Source organism: Colletotrichum aenigma, assembly GCF_013390185.1.
Source record: "Colletotrichum aenigma strain Cg56 chromosome Unknown KSG_Cg56_contig08, whole genome shotgun sequence".
Lineage (NCBI taxonomy): Eukaryota > Fungi > Ascomycota > Sordariomycetes > Glomerellales > Glomerellaceae > Colletotrichum > Colletotrichum aenigma.
This window is the reverse complement of record NW_023500914.1, coordinates 3,863,075-3,879,179: the sequence shown is the minus strand read 5'-3', so window position 1 is coordinate 3,879,179 and position 16,105 is coordinate 3,863,075. Positions and strand designations below refer to the sequence as shown.

The window sequence follows — 16,105 nt, the reverse complement described above, 5'->3', positions numbered from 1 at the left end:
AGCGGCTTCAATGGGCTTTGCCACTGAACGACATTGGAATTCTGGCTGCCGTATTATCACTTGCCACTTCGAGTCCATCTATTAAATTGACATGGCTTGCTTGCTTGAATCTGGACCTGTGAATGTGCATCCAGTGCTATCTTGACTAGGAGCAACTGTATGCCATTGTTGGCGATGGCTCTAGCTGAGTGTCACTATTTTCCTGTAACATAGCGCTTCAAGAACTCTTCAAGATTCTCCTCTGGTAAACCCAGTTTCTCATTCCAAAGGCCCCTTTTGGCGGAGTATTGCGCCAGCCCCCCTTTCCCATACACAGCACCTGCAATCAGGCCCAGAGCACCTAGCGGCTGCCCGTCTCGGACTTGAGCAGCACCGGTCTGCCAAAGTTCTTCAACAGAACCATGAGAAATATCAAACTTCTCTCCGGTGACTTTCTCCAAGGCTCGGAGAACCTGATTCTGCGTGATGGTGAAGCTATTGACATAGACATGTTGGTTCTTGGTGAGTTCCGGATTCTTCAAGGACTTGGAGATGGCTCTGCCAACTTGGCCAAGGTTGGTGGCGTCGAAGGGAATGTCTCCGCCGTCGTAAATTGTGACAGTTCGAGCTGCCACGTTCCAGCCCCCGAAACCAGGGATCGCAAGGCCCCAATCGAACATGGCCCCGGAGACAATGGCAGTCCATGAAATCTTGTCCTGGGTCTTTTTGAGATAGTCGAGAGTGTCAATCTTGTCGGTAAGAAATGGGATGATCTTTGGGGCCGATGGATCAGACGTGTCGACGCCATACTCCGAGGGGATGAAGACCTTGACTCCCGCAGCTATGGCCGCATCTATGAGGGAGTTCTGAGAGGCCAGAGCACCGGCTGGGGAGATGCTTGATAGGGTGCTGACAATTGCGTCTTGGCCCTTGAAAACATTCGCCAGTGAGGCCTCGGAAAAGTCGCTCTTCAAGTGCGTGACGCCCTTCGGCAGCGATGCTACCGAAGTTTCTCGAGTAAGTCCAGTGACCTGGAACCCGTCCTCCAAGAGCGCCTTGATTGCGGAAGTTCCAACATTGCCGCTTGCGCCAATGACGAGCACTTTTCGGATAGAAGTCGAATTCATGTTGATATAAGTTGAAGCAAAGGTATACAGTCAAAGATGGAAATAGGATGATGGTGCTCTTGGTTTGAAGATTGATCTAAACACGACCCGTCTGGCCCAACTTATATCTTTGAAATCGGCCTCGAGACTCTCCAGATCGACTGATCCACAAGAAGTTTACTTCGAACGTCAGCAAGTCACCACGAGTCAGAATGATTGAAGCTGATGGCGGTGATGGCGCCATAGGCAGAGTTCTCGTCCTCAACTTGTCCAACGGCTTACAAATACCATGCTTTAGACAGTGATAACACCAACTCGTAAAAGCCTCAGTAGGCTTTTCCAAGTAAGTTTTGACCATCTACAACATTCCTGACCTGCAACACCTTACTAATCCCTGTCAGACTGACCGCACACCGGGAGTTGACGACCGCGAATCTGTTCAGTAATCAATTTGGCTTGCTCTTAGTGGACCAATTATTCGCATCAACCCCACATCAGCGATAACTACGACACTGCAAACTGGGCCACTGGCCAATATGTGACCTTGATCATGTCAAATTAGTTGCTGCCGATGGGATAAAGCACGGCTTGGCAAAGTGTATTGATCTATGACACGATTCTTCGTCCTGATCATGGTTCTGCTTAGCAATCCTCTCGCGGACCCAAGACGAGATGCATGCCCGCCGTCTCGTACTCGTATTCCGTAGCTGGAGATAACTGCTTTCGAGTTGTTCTTGTTGGGCTTGATGATTACCGAGATATCCTTGCCATTATTGGTAATACTCAACAAGAAACCTACATATAAGAAGCCACCGAGGAACATTGAGGTGGCCGCAGTATCGTCTGTCAAGCCTTGAGTAACTTCTTCTCAATTCTTCACATACTCAATCATGATCAGCAATCTTCGGGTCGATGTGTATGTTGCACCGGCTGCACCCATAGCCACCGGGCACCTGGATCCGTCTAAAAGATGGTTCTCGCCCACATCCTGCACCCTCATCCAAGGGCCAACATCAGCAGTTTTGGTCGATACGCCGGCCACCATCGAACTGTCCGAAGGCCTCGCAGCCTGGGTGAAAAAGACAGCCCCTGGCAAGAAGTTGCAGTACATCTACACCACGCATCGACACGGAGACCATTTTCTCGGCAACCCCATTATTCTCCGCCATTTCCCAGAAGCCAAATGCGTTGCCACTGTCTCCGTTGTTGATGGCATCCGTAAACAATGGCCTGGCAGTCTGGCGTTCTGGGACAAGCTCTTTCCCAACAAGCAGATCGCTGGCGACCAGCATATCCCCATCGCTTTGCCTGCGGACGGAAAGTTTGATATTGATGGCCACCTACTCCAAGGCATCGACGTACCGCACTCGGACACAGATGCTTCGTCATTTCTTCACGTTCCTGACCTTAAACTCGTCGTGTGTGGAGACATAGTGTACGGGGATTGTTATCAGTTCCTTGGCGAAGCCAATACTCCCGAGAAAAGACAAATGTGGCTTCAGTCTTTGGACCAAATAGCGGCCTTGGATCCTCACATTGTCGTACCTGGCCACAAACGAGCCTCCCAGATCGATGGATCATATCTAATTGAGGCCACAAGGGCTTATATACTGGCATTCGAAGAAGAGCTGGAGAAGGCTGGAGATTCTGAGAAGCTTGAGGAAGCCATGATTCGTCGCTACCCGCAGAGGTGGAACCGCTTCCTCCTAGAGCAGAGCTGTCAGAGAACTTGGTCAACTCTTGGCTTAGAGGACTAAAGTCATTGATAAATTTGAAATATTACGCATGACTCAAGGAGAAGCGCACAAAGTGCAATGATCGATAACGAGTAATCAGACTACTGTTATTCAGTTATGCTCCATTATTTGTGTCAGCCGCTTCAGCCTATTTACTTCGTCCGTCGTAAATGAAACTACACCCAACACTACTACCGGTTGAACATTCGTGCCTCGGAAGCCGTGTGGATGCGCCAAATTTGCTTTTTATGGTTTCTTCTCGATTTACGTAAGGTGCTTGGCGCATTCATTTGAACACTCATCTTCTGCTCGACTGTTTTGAGGCCACGGCTGGGTACATGTGCCAAGCTGTGACATGTCGGCGGTTCATCTGAACAGCTGAAGTGGGGAGCCTCGGCTGGAGATAGCTGCATGTTTCATTGGTGGCTGATAAATCAATCCACCCAGCCCCCTTCAAAACGCGTCTTCCTAAATCTGGCTCGAAAGTTTCTCTTTTACCATTCAAGAGAGGTTCAGTCATTACCATCATGAATCCCGACTTTTCTCTGCAGGAAAAGGTGCGCCTGGCTTTGCGCCTGATCTTCATCTGTACGTTCGGCGGCTCCAATGTGAGAGATGTTACTAACCGTGCTCATCAGTCCCCCTGCAGCTGCTTGTGAACTTAGTGACTGTCGTCTCCGTCGCTTGGATCAGAGGGCTACCCCTGCGATTCTATGTTCTCGCCGCTTTTGCGAAAACCTACCTGTACAGTCTCCGCGCCCGTCAAATCCAGTTCGTCACACCAGCGACGAGAAAGACGTATGACGGCTGGGTACGCCGCAGAATTCAAAAAGCCCAGAATGTCAACGATCGTGTCGTCCTCGACAGACTAAGTCACGACGTCGAGACCCTCGAGGATGGCAAGTCTTTCCTGCTTTGGGTAGGAGATAAGAACAAGGCCAAAAAGGTTGTCCTTTTCCTCCATGGTGGCGGCTACGTCATCCCGTTGCTAGATGGGCATCTGGATTGGAGCTGGCGAGCCTACGTTACCGCCGGCATTGAAGAAGACGTCGAAACTGCGGTAGCCGTGCTCGAGTACACGCTTTGCCCTGAAGTGAAGTATCCCAGTCAGCTCACTCAAGCTGCGAGCGCCCTCTCCCATCTCATCAAGTCCGGCTTCCAGCCCGGCGATATTGCTCTCGCTGGGGACTCGGCCGGTGGGAATCTGGTAGCACAGGTCTTAGGGCATCTGGTTCAGCCTCACCCTATGGTTGCGCAGGTTCAGCTCGCCGAGCCTTTGAGTGGCGCATGCCTTGTGTCTCCATGGCTAAGCGATCGCACAAACGACAACTCATTCGCTAAAAACTCCAATGTCGACTTGCTATCGTCGTGGCCTATTCAAAAAGCTGCGAGAGACATCCTTGAGGAAATTAGGCCGTCGGAAAACCCTAAGAACCCCAGAAGCCGCGTCTTTTCACTGCACAAGCACGACATCTGGGATGGTGGGCTCAGCAAGGTTGTCAAAAGTTTGTATGTCACCGCCGGCGAGCAAGAAGTCTTCCTAGACCAGGACGTTGAGTTCGTGGATAAGGTGCGCCGTGGTAATCCTGGGCTGCCTGTGCGGTTGGACCTGCAGCCGAGGTATGCTCACGACTTTCTCGTCATGGAAGGCAATTTCAAAGACGGTGGGAAGTGCACGGAAGCCATGAAAACCTGGTGGAGGAGTGTGTTAGTACCAAATAGGGAGCCCTGATCGGTTCGGGCTTGATCTTTTGTTACAACTGTTTCAATGATGGCAGAGATATGGTCATGTATGGACAGGGCAGATACTCTTGTTCAGATAGGCAGTCAACGACGCCCACTCAGCGCCATCAGCTTCTTAGCTATGAACTCATGAGCGGCATACTATGCGTCGGAAAGTATTCTACCTCAAATATTGATGGTAGTGGTACCCGTTCCACCTTTGATCATAAGGAACTTTTTCCCTGGTAGTACCAAATTGCCCTTCGTGTTCGCCGGCGTGCTCCATTCTACGACTGCTGTACCATTGTCGCCCACCGTGAATTTTGCAGAAAACTTCCCCAAACTAGTAGTGAATCCAGCCTCTGCCTCGGAGATCTCACTCAGCACGGGCTTCAGCTGCCATTCGCTGCCCCCTGGCTTGATGACTCTCAAGCCGACAAGGTACTCAGTCATGGTCGATGTCAGCCCGCTGCTCCATCCATGGGCATGAGACATGTATGTAGGATCATTCCTATAACCTCGGTCTCCTCGGTAGCCCCATGTACCGTTCACCAGATAGCCCTCCGGAACGGTAGATTGAGTGCCGTTGGGATGGTTCAAGTACCAACCCCATGCATCCCTGATCAGACTCAGAGCCCGATCAGCTCGGCCAGCGCGGAAATGAGTTGAAAGCTCAATGCTGGAGATGAATGGAGAAATGTTGTTTGTGAGTTCAGGGCAGCGAGGCCCAATAGGCGTCCAATTCGACTCGAGATAGTCCGATATTTGTGATGCCTCGGTGCTGTTAGCTGACACGACGCCGAAGGCAACGGCCATGCTGTTTGCATCTTGAGGGTATAGAGATGTGTCGTTGGGGCTTTCCTTGAAAGCGCCTTTGTCACTATCCCACAAATTTGCCATAATGGCCCCCTGGAGCGTCGCTGCAGCATCGAGCCATTCTTGTTTGGAAGTGGACGCATTGGTGAGCTCAGGTGCCCATGACGCGATGTCGGCTCTAGTCTTCAGCGCCCGGTACAAGCTGAGTCCGTTAGCATGGCCGGTATGTTTGCGAACGAGACGTTTACTCACAGCATACTTGCTGAGCTTCGCTCATTCGAATACGTCCAACGCCCCCAGTCCTTCTCTCCGGTAACAGCCATTATACCTTTGGAGTTGACTTTCGCCCTGCTGTTGGCAATGGCTTTCAGATACTTGGCCCAAATGGAAGTCATGAACTCTTCATCCCCAGTGTACAAAAAGTAGTTGTACGTGCCGACGAGGGCCCAAAGATGATACGCTAGTTATGTGGCGTCAACCTTGAACTATCAATACTATTTCGGACGTGAGTAGTGACTTACTATCGCTATCTTTCGAAGGATACGGGGGTCCGGCTTTGGGTAAAGTACCATCTGATCCCTTTCAAATGTCAGATAGTGGTTCTGAACAGGATGACAGTACCAACTTGATTGTCGTAAATCGCATGCAATGCATTCTTGGTACTTTCCATGTCGCCAGTGCTCACAAAAGCACTTGGCACTGCGGTTCCCACATCACCAATCCAAACCCAGCGATCTCGTTTTGCTCCATCGAGAAGAACTGTGTTTCCTGGGCCGATATATGCGTCATTCTGCCACCCAGACTTCAAGGTGCTCGTGCCTACACGTCCCGTCTTTCCGGGAACAGAATTTGTCTGCAGTGTGTATGCGCCGCTGTACCAGATCTTGTTCAGCAGGTCCTCGCTGGAACGAAAGTACCCCTGGTATGCCCTCAGATCCGACCAGGTTGGCTGGAAGCTGATCTCAAGACTTATGTTGCGGATATCCAACGTTACGTTCGACTGAGTATCTGTGACAAATACAGTGAGGTAGCGAAAGCCGCCGCGCAGTTTGGCATCGGGCATGACGTAGGTCCCAGGCCCTTCGGATGTGATGTTGTGAGTGAGGGCACCATCCTGGCCAGTTCCGCCGTTGGAGTTGTCCGACTTTTGACCGATATAGTCCTTGGCCTCCGTGAAGGCGAGTCCAAGAGTAGCGTTGCTAGACCCAGAGAGCTCGTAGTCAACGGTAACTATGCCGCCGACTTCGATGCCAAAGTCAAACACCAATCCTTTGCTGTCCGGTGAAAGCGCAACTGAGGAATTGAAATCTGATATCTTTTCGCCGGAAGGAAGGGAAAGAATGAACTTGGGCGTTACATTGCGAGAGCTGGGGGCATAATTGTACTTGTCCCAATCTCCCGGGAATGCTGCCGAGTCTGGTCCATCGCAGGTAGTCGTTCTCCAGCATTCTGCTGATGAGCCAGGCGCAAAGAAGGCGATGACGGCAAAGAATTGCCATGTCCCATGATACAAAAGCATCTTGGTAGAAGATTTGCGAGGGGCCTGGGGCGGTTGAGATCCCCCCGTCTTCTGGTGATCTAGATGCGACGACGGGTAACCTGCATAGTAAGGGTGAACTTCATATTATATGACTGCATAGAAGCACTGCTGGTTTGTTGATGCAACATCGCGAGTGATTTGTCCGTGGATTGTCGGTTGTCGTGCTATTTGCAAGCGAGCAGCAGCCCGCGGCGATCATGGCTTCGGCGGAGCAAGTCGCGGGGAAGCAGCCGGAAGGCCTCAGTTCAGGCCAGAAAAGGAAATGCTGAACCAAACCCTGGCAATGGACTTAACTAACCTGCGGTAGTGGTCCTCTGCATCGTGCCGATTTCCCCGTCTTTGCTTGTGCACCCCGCTTTCCCCAACTGAGGGCTCGAATCCCGGCTTTTCTCAATACGTGTGTGAAGCCACCTACTATTGCAGATAGACATGCGAAGTTGCAATACTATTCATATCCCTTGGGATATGCTCCCCAAATGTCGGCCTGGTCAGGTTAATTCGCATGGTGGTTTTGGTCACTAGTGAATAGCAGGCTTCAAACATGAATGCATGTGAGCTATAAAAACTGCGCTGAAGAAAAACCGCAAGCGCTGCTTACGGCGTGATTTATTTGCTCTTTTATCTCATAACCATTTACCGCCTTTCATCGTATCTTACACTAGCAGGTGTTCTTTCCTGTTCTGAAGCAGAAGATGTTGATGGTTCCATCAGACTGAGTGCAGCATGTTGCGCCCAGATCTTTCACACCGCCTCCGAAGCACCTGGGCTGGCAGTTGCCGCAAACATCCTGGCACTATGAATATACGAGTTAGCACAGGCCTGATGGGTTTCGCATGGAGAGATCTATCGATTAACCAACCTTAGACTTAGTTCCCTTATCAGCTGGGCAGCTACCATCGGCGGGAGCTCCCGCGCAGAAAATGAATGCTGCTGATGCGGGGAGCGCGAACTGCAAGAGAGTGGCGACGGCGATGGCAGACTTGAACAACATTTTTGATTTCTGGAGATCTCTGTTGCAAAATGTTTCTTCGGAGGATTAAAAAGAAAGAATTGGGTCAGGTGCTTGTAGTCAGTTAAGCTATTGTAATGAAGATGGGCAGCAACATATTTCGGATTACTGAAATGTCTGCGCTTTATATATTATTTGCTTTCCTTTATCCTCTGCGAAGCTATGTTCCACGTAAACTTGCTCTACGTACCAGCATTCCACACACTCCGTATCGGATTCAAGGACCAGGGGCTGTGGACGGGCGCCGGTTCATCTGATGCAACCTATTTTGGCTCGGCATAAGTGACCGAAGGTGGGAGCACTATGCCGAAGTGGAACTCATCCGATACATTCATTACTCGCCATCTGCAAAATTTGCGTCCGGTGTGTCTGGTAGGGCTCCTGCAACTCTTTCAAATGGTGCATACCTACCGCCGTACTGGCGGTTTCAGCGGAAATAGAGTTTGAAGCATTCTAGAACGCGTAACACCAAGGCTGAACTCCGGCATCCTACCCCATGATCTATTACCAACAGTGACTACCCTGGTTTCAAGTAAAGAGTTGAGATCTGATAATTGTCCGAACCTACTCACCGCTGGCGGACATACCGCCATTCGTGCCTTGCGGTCAACGGGCAGCGGAAAACGGCGTAAAGTCCGTGTGGGGTCACGCGCCGCCCGGCCTTCAAACGTGCGGGCGGCCGGCGGGCTCCCTTATTACAAGTGGCGCAGGTCTCATAAGAGACAACTCTATTCTCTGGGGAAGTTGGTTTTAGTGTCCTCAGAGAGATTAGCGCGTGTTCCAGAAACTTGCAGCGCAACAGTTACAGGGCAAAAGAGGAATCTCAACGCAGTCTCTGGAGTTCTAACTGACTCATGGCTGAGCATACCACTATTTCGTTCTCAAGGCTTCTTTGATCAAGTCCCCCAATCAAGCTTCATGATGAGCTTGAAAAGTCTAGCAAATCACACTGTTATATAGATTGAATGTAACGTCTTCAAAGGTCTCGTGTAAAAGATGTAACCAGAAATTGGGGGGTTACATATCAACATGTTTCCGGGTAGAACTTGTATACCAAAGCAGTCTCAATGAAACATTTCCAGGATAGTCGAAGATCAATTTCGTTCATGAAAACTATGATTGGCTTCGGATACTGACAGTTCATCTCACATAAGACTCCGAGCGTTTCCCCTGCTGCGAAACCCCCGACGAGGGCCAAAATTTCCTCAACAAAACTCCGAGGGTTGCTGTCCTGTCGAAGGATTGTCGTACCAACTTCATCGGTGATCGCTTGCTATCGCATACATGAATCCAAGTATCAGTCTTCCTCAGTATATTTGGATTTTCTTCTTCTGTTCTGACCTTTTTTCCACACTTTTGTGTGCTATGAGTAGGCTAGGTCATGTGCGTGACTCTCTCCAGGTTGCTCCAAGCCAACTTTGCCGAAGCCATTCAACTAAATGATCTGCCCATAGGAACGGATCGTATGTTGAGAAAACCAATATGGCCATTCCTAAAAGTTGTGTCTTATGCCCGAGTGCGTTGCAAAAGCAAACATAACCAGGAAGCTATCTAGGAACTGAAGGGTGTCCCTGGCTTCAAAACACAAGGATGCCATACCCCTTTCTTGTCTATAATCGCCAATCGTGTGCAAGGCTCGAACACGCAGGATCGACTTAAGTCCTTGATCCCGCTTCGAAAGAGCAAAACAAGCCTGGATGTCGCACAATGTGCCCCTTGAATGTTCTGAAAATCGAGCGTTTCAACTTCAATCTTGTAAGATCGTCTCTTGTCAAGATTTTCCCGATTGACAGGTATTACTTGATCTTGTTTCATTAGGCTGTTTTTGCTAACCAATACGTCAAAGCCCTATGCCATGGACATGTAATAAATACTAACAACTCATTTCGTGGCATATTCTAGATCTCACATTGCCTACTAAAGCTCATTACATACGGGCAGGACTCCTTAGCTCAAGCCTCTCATTCGGTGCCATGTGTCTTTCTTTCCTTGAATCTGACTCAAATAGTAGTCTAGTACAGAGGAGAAATCTCCACACACCTCTCATCAACAATTCGCCTAGCAGCGCTGTTGATTCCTACTTTAGTTATCAGTCTCCAGACCAACGACGAGTCATCCCTTACTAGGGCAAGGTTTGCAGACAAACACTCATGCTACTTTCAGAGATCGCTGTCAACTTATGGTCCATCCGGATGATTTTCCCAGGGTGGAAGAGGTTGAACATGGCAGCGACCATGAACATGAGGACCGCGTCGAAAACATAGATATAGACTTCGCTTGCCATCAGCGGTCCGTTGCTGCCTGTGACATACTCGGCCACTCTGAACACAGATCGAACCATAATCAAGATGCTTGCTCCGTACAAGATCCAGATAAAGGGTCTCCATCGAAGTGTGGCCGAGTTGCAGGGGCCGGTGGGCGATCTGTTGATTCGGTAATGGAAGAGGCAGATGACGATGATGAAGACCCCGAAAAAGGCAATCTGAACGGCGAGGCCGGCGATGATGATGTTCTCGCCGAGATCAACATCACTCAGCGACTTGGCGCGGGAAAGTATTGCGCCACCTGTAAAAGTCAGCTAAGATCAAACGCACTTCAAAATGTGTAGGAAGCGAACCTGCGCCTTGGGTGACGAATGAGATGACATCGCCCAGGACAAAGATCTTTGTCAGCCACTTCGTGCGAATTAAAGCCAGATGTTCGGCTTCCAGAAACCGGATCAGACGGCCCAAAACCATGTAGATGGATGCAGCGAGGAGTGCGGGCCCGAGAAGAAGCGTCAGGCTCTGAATGGTATATGATGTCGTGGTCCAATTCGGGGTCTCAGTTGCAGATAGCGCTCGACCTATGTAGCCTACTATCTCAACTAGGAAAGGCACCAGATATCAGCAAAGTCAAAAGACAACGGAGGGCAGAACAGACTCACAGCAGCAGCCGATCAGAAATGACACAAGGTACCAGGCCCGGAACTTGAACATCTGGAAAAACATGCAGGGCAAACGAGATGCCGAATAGAGCGATGAATACGCATGCTGCTGGAAGAGACGGATCATAGTGGTAGAAGACGAATTCTCCAGGATCCGGCGTTGATGAAGCCATGGCTTTAAGTAGAGATTACGGAAAAAAGATTTTCAAATACAAATAATACAGTACTATAACCTCCTGTTGACGAGTTGGAGTTGCGATAGTCTGGTTGACGCCGAAGGAAAGGTGATGCCTCGAGATTCTTATTTCTTTCAACATTACTTAAACAGTAGCAATCCGGAGATTTCATTTCGTATACAAAATCTGTAAATACTTTTCATCCGCGGATCCTTCGTATCTAGATTGAGGCTATGCTCGTGCCTTTGGCGATATTGATGTCTTGGTGTTTACATCCCGCCCAAGATATGGCTGAATAATGATGCGGGCGTCCCTCTGGGATACCCCTGTTCCTCTTAGTAGCCCCAGACTGGCTATGCTTTTATCTAGGCGGGATGGCTTGTGAGTGGCTGGCAAAGTCCGCTCATCTCAACTAATCTCCGCAACTCTATCTGATATAAGAACGGCCGGTCGGATTCGGATTCACAAGCCTACTTTTTGCGGACCTCTTTCAAAATTGAACCTCAATCATCTTCTTTGGATCTGCGTTCTCGTTCATCTTTCTCGGCTAAATTCCTCGACATGGTAAGACTTGGACACAAGAAGTCGCGAAACGGTTGCTCCACCTGCAAGCAGAGGAAAGTCAAGGTACGTCAAATAAACTGTGAACCACTCAAATTCGAGAGTTCGGGAGCCAATGCTGCTCCAGTGCGATGAGAGGAAACCATGTGGCGCCTGCGTTAGACAGCAAATCTCCTGCAGCCTAGCCCCATCTGCCATTGATGGGGTTTTGCCGACGACACAAGGCCATTCGGGTTCGGATCTGGAACGTCGGGGCTTCTCGCCAACCCTGGTGTCCAGCGGCGCCTCCGGAGCCTCATTGACAACGTCGTCCTCTTTGACGGCCGACTCCGCCGCCGAAACCGCATCCGAGCGGTGGTCTTGTTGGACGGCGGACCTCGGGCTTATGAACCACTTTACGTCTGTGACCTCCGCTACTTTACCCGGCGCCAATCTTCATACATGGAGAGATAAGGTACCCAAAGTGGCTACCGACTATCCGTTTCTCATGCATCAGATTCTCGCAGTCTCCGCATTCCATCTTGCAACCCTCGAGCCGCAGAAGCGACAGGAAAATCTTTCACTGGGCTTACAACACCAACAACACGCGATTCGCGGAGTTTACGCCGAGATTTCCAATGTTACTCCGCAGAATTGCCACGCACTGTTTGCCGCATCATCAATGTTGTTCATCGGTTCATTCGCCGCGTCCAGCCCAGCATTACACAGCCCTCTTCAGTTGGAGATGGGCCACATCCTGGAGATTTTCACCCTTATCCGAGGAGTCAGCGGCGTCCTGACTTCAGCCAAGGAAAACGTGCGGTATGGCATATTAAGGGACTTCATGCAATGCGACCGGTACTCCGGCGGTAGTAAGCTACTGGGATCGTTACTACGGAGCGTCGCAGGTGCTATTGATAAAATGGATCAAGCCGATGTAAGTACCGAGGTCAAAGGTCTCGTTGAGGGCGCAGTTTCCGGGTTGCGAGATAGCGTCGGACTAGCATCAGCGACAACTCCGGCGTTGAACGTTGCTGTGTCTTGGCCAATGGTCCTCAGCAGTGGATTTATGGCCTTGTTGGAAGCCCAGCACCCAGCAGCTTTGGTTGTGCTCGTACACTACTGCACTGTTCTTCACGAAGGGGGTCTTCATTTCTGGTTCATGAAAGATTGGGGAAGTCATCTCATGAACATCATCTTGAGATCGCTTACTTCGAAGTGGCAAGAGCTGGTTGATTGGCCTGTGAACTACATCAATGCGGACACCCCTAATTATAACGAGGATGCTGCACAGGATAATTTCGGATGGGTTTGACCGTACAACAGAGTATGATGATCAGAATCTGGCCATTCATGATGATGCCTTGAGTTTGGCTAGTGCGCTGGATTTCATTGGAGAAGCCTAACTCCGCTGGCAATGGCAATACGTGCGTAACACATTTACGTATGTGATGCTTGGTTGAGACCTGACAGCCCGTCGAGAAACTACCATTGTGTTGGTTACGACTTCTCTCCGCGGAATTTCCAGCTACTAATGGGCGCAGCACCAAGAATAGAGGCGGACCGAACCCGAAATGCCATGTCATTCACATGGGCCGCGAGAGGCAGTGCTTCGTTAGTCTTGTTTTCTCTTTCACTGACTTGATGATACGGAGCTTCACGAAGTTGAAGAATTGTCAATATTGGCTGTCACCTTCGTACCGTAAGGGTTGGCGTGGGTAGTTGACAATCAAAGTTTACAGGCCAGGCATTCCCTTGGCGTTCGTATTAGCAATATAGACATCAGGAGAAGTTGCACTTTCGAATGGCCAGTGACTCCTATTGAAGAGGCATATCGTCAGCGTCGAAAGTGTTTTATTGTTTGTTCATCATCACACAACACTACACCAACTAGCTCAATAACCTCCAACAACACCGAACACGAACCCCTCTTTCGCATGCAAATATGTTTAAACAACTTACATTCTCTCTTGCCTTGCTGCAGTTGTTCAGTGGACAATCGGAAGCCGCACCGCCGGCTTCACGATGCACCCCTTCCGCCAGCGAAACCTGGGAAGTTCTCAATCCACTCGTCGGGGGCCCACGTCAAGAACACGCCGCCGTGGCTCTCGATGAAAACATCTACGTCATCGCGGGAATCGAGCCTGATGCAAGTCAGCCTACCGGGGTCTCAACCATTGACTCGGTGGAGAAGTACAACGTCCCGAAGGACGAGTGGTCCTTCGTTGCTCCCCTGCCCATTCCCATGAACCACGCCAACGCCATCTCTACCAACGGAAAGATCTACGTTCTCGGCGGGCTCTCCGGCGGCGCCGCCTTCCGGGCGCTTCCGAACTGCTACGAATACGACCCTGTTACCAACAAGTGGACTGAGCTCCCATCAATGCCCGAGGGTACGGAGAGAGGTAGCTCCATCCTTGGCGCGTATGGTGACAAGATCATCGTCGCCGGCGGCATCAGTTTGCTCGAGCTGGGAGCCGATGGGCTCCAGGAGACCGTCGACATCGTATCATCCTACAACATCAAGACTCAGGAATGGGAAACTCTGCCCAATCTCCCCGAAGGTCGCGAGCATGCCGGTGGCGGCGTCGTCGGCAACAGCTTCTACGTAGTCGGAGGTCGCTTCCGAAGCCAAACCGCAGTCCGCGACACGGTCTACGTCCTCGACCTCAAGACGCTGGAGTGGAGCGAGCGCGCAAGCATGCCCACGCCCAGGGGAGGAGTTTCCGTGGCGATCCTCGGGCAGCGCATCTACACGTTCGGCGGCGAAGGAAATCTGGATCCGGAGGCTGGCTTCGTTTTCAACGAGACGGAGGTGTACGACATCCGCGGCGACTGCTGGGAGAAGCTCCAGCCGATGAACATGCCCCGCCACGGCATGGCGGCGGTTGCTTTCAACGGGAGCATCTACACGCCTGGAGGTGGCATTCGCGACTTTGGGATTGTTGATAACATGGAGGTCTTGCATCCTGGGTCGTTCAAGTGGTGATTGGATCAAACTCCGCCGCCCCTTTTCGCTCGTTGGGATCAGCGGGCGCGCATGAGCTGTGGAGGAAACTAGCCGCACACCATCTAGCTAGCCATCAATTCATTTCTTCCCTCAAATTGGCTGTCCTTAGACGAAAGAGAATTCAACATCCGCTATCTTCAAAGGGTTGAAGCGCGTTGAGGGTGGAAACCCCGCAACGTAGACCAGGATCAATCCGAACCCGAGATAACCTTAAACCACCCCTGCAACTCGACGGCTTAGATGCGGACTTTGGCTGAATAACACTTGTGAATGAATGGTAGCGATGTAGTTGAATGTCTGCTAAGAGTACTATTTGCCTTATATTTGGTGATTCTGCACCCTGTTCTGCCCGTAAACCTTTTCACAGAGAGGTCCCCTATTACTGCCGCCACAATCTCACGCGCTTCACTGCAACTCGGTCTCCAATTACCAGCAAAATGGAAGCCTGGCAATACACCACCATCACCAAAACCCTCGAGAACTCCCTATCACTCAACAAAATCACCACTCCACCAGACGCATCGTCTCTCCCCAAAGATCATGTCCTCATCGAAGTCATCACAGCCGGCATCAACCCCGTCGAGTACAAGCTCCCCGAGATCCCTGTCTTCGGAAAGTTCATGATCCAGCCCGCGAGTAGTCCAGGTCTGGACTTCTGCGGTCGAATCAAGGCCAAAAATGGCGCCGACGACTTTGCCGAGGGCCAGCTCGTTTTCGGTGCTCTGAGCATCGGGACCAAGCTGCCCAAGTTTGGCAGCCTGGGCCAGCTTATGATCGCTCCGTGCTCTCACATCGCGCCTGTTCCTGAAGGTGTTGATCCCGACGATGCGGCTGCTTTGGGAACAGCCGGGTTGACGGCATTCCAATCACTCCCCAAAGATCGCTTGCAACCTGGCTCGAAGGTATTCATCAACGGCGGTAGCGGCGGCGTTGGCTCCTTCACAATTCAGTTCGCCAAGGCCGCTGGTGCGTATGTCGTTGCGACATGTTCCACGGCAAATGTCGACCTTTGCAAGAGGCTTGGAGCGGATGAGGTGATTAATTATCGAACGGCAGATGTCCTGAGCGACCTAAAGGCAAAGGGGCCCATCTTTGACGTAGCAATCGACAACGTCGGCAGCCCGGAGTGTCTGTACGAGAGCTGCGCACATTTCCTCAAACCCGACGGCGTCTTCGTCCAGGTTGCCATGCAGAAATCCATGGTCAGCATGCTGCGCAGGAACATGCTGCCGAGATTTCTGGGCGGTGGGAAGAGACGGTTCCAGACGGTGAGAGTCAGCCCTAGTCGAGAGGATCTGGAACAAATTGGTCGATGGACAGTCGAGGGAAAGGTGAAAGTGTTGATTGATGAGAAGTTTGAGTGGGCGGACGCGCCGAAAGCGTACGCGAAGCTCAGGCTGGGACGGACGACGGGGAAGATAGTTGTTCATGTAGGCCACGCCTAAGACGCAAGTGCCGTTACACGTTTTTGTATGTAATAACGATCGCGTGTGTACTCATAGGTAGGCAATATCATCAAACTTGTTTAAGATTTGGCCCAGAACA

General features: G+C 50.8%; 8 protein-coding genes across 8 annotated transcripts; 4 read left to right on the top strand and 4 right to left on the bottom strand.

Moving 5' to 3' along the window:
• Positions 1–194: 194 nt before the first annotated feature.
• CGCA056_v012512 (Isoflavone reductase-like protein IRL) lies at positions 195–1,106 on the bottom strand (the record flags this gene model as incomplete). The annotated part of the gene is made up of 1 exon (XM_037327756.1): positions 195–1,106. The coding sequence occupies one exon, from the start codon at positions 1,104–1,106 to the stop codon at positions 195–197; it is 912 nt and encodes a 303-aa protein (XP_037174620.1).
• Positions 1,107–1,975: 869 nt separating this feature from the next.
• CGCA056_v012511 (uncharacterized protein) lies at positions 1,976–2,842 on the top strand (the record flags this gene model as incomplete). The annotated part of the gene is made up of 1 exon (XM_037327755.1): positions 1,976–2,842. One exon carries the CDS (start codon positions 1,976–1,978, stop codon positions 2,840–2,842), a length of 867 nt encoding a protein of 288 aa, XP_037174623.1.
• Positions 2,843–3,348: 506 nt separating this feature from the next.
• est-0 (Esterase) lies at positions 3,349–4,553 on the top strand (the record flags this gene model as incomplete). Its single annotated transcript, XM_037327754.1, has 2 exons — positions 3,349–3,409; positions 3,460–4,553. The coding sequence occupies 2 exons, from the start codon at positions 3,349–3,351 to the stop codon at positions 4,551–4,553; spliced, it is 1,155 nt and encodes a 384-aa protein (XP_037174622.1).
• A 176-nt stretch (positions 4,554–4,729) lies between these two features.
• On the bottom strand, positions 4,730–6,878 carry CGCA056_v012509 (uncharacterized protein; the record flags this gene model as incomplete). Its single annotated transcript, XM_037327753.1, has 4 exons — positions 4,730–5,561; positions 5,612–5,819; positions 5,881–5,938; positions 5,985–6,878. 4 exons carry the CDS (start codon positions 6,876–6,878, stop codon positions 4,730–4,732), a joined length of 1,992 nt encoding a protein of 663 aa, XP_037174365.1.
• Positions 6,879–7,557: 679 nt separating this feature from the next.
• On the bottom strand, positions 7,558–7,890 carry CGCA056_v012508 (uncharacterized protein; the record flags this gene model as incomplete). The annotated part of the gene is made up of 2 exons (XM_037327752.1): positions 7,558–7,692; positions 7,759–7,890. 2 exons carry the CDS (start codon positions 7,888–7,890, stop codon positions 7,558–7,560), a joined length of 267 nt encoding a protein of 88 aa, XP_037174366.1.
• A 2,030-nt stretch (positions 7,891–9,920) lies between these two features.
• On the bottom strand, positions 9,921–10,886 carry RTM1-4 (Protein RTM1; the record flags this gene model as incomplete). The annotated part of the gene is made up of 4 exons (XM_037327751.1): positions 9,921–9,985; positions 10,066–10,473; positions 10,526–10,774; positions 10,835–10,886. The coding sequence occupies 4 exons, from the start codon at positions 10,884–10,886 to the stop codon at positions 9,921–9,923; spliced, it is 774 nt and encodes a 257-aa protein (XP_037174771.1).
• Positions 10,887–13,495: 2,609 nt separating this feature from the next.
• On the top strand, positions 13,496–14,539 carry terF-1 (Kelch-like protein terF; the record flags this gene model as incomplete). The annotated part of the gene is made up of 1 exon (XM_037327750.1): positions 13,496–14,539. One exon carries the CDS (start codon positions 13,496–13,498, stop codon positions 14,537–14,539), a length of 1,044 nt encoding a protein of 347 aa, XP_037174360.1.
• Positions 14,540–14,997: 458 nt separating this feature from the next.
• CGCA056_v012505 (Zinc-type alcohol dehydrogenase-like protein) lies at positions 14,998–16,005 on the top strand (the record flags this gene model as incomplete). The annotated part of the gene is made up of 1 exon (XM_037327749.1): positions 14,998–16,005. The coding sequence occupies one exon, from the start codon at positions 14,998–15,000 to the stop codon at positions 16,003–16,005; it is 1,008 nt and encodes a 335-aa protein (XP_037174357.1).
• Positions 16,006–16,105: the final 100 nt, after the last annotated feature.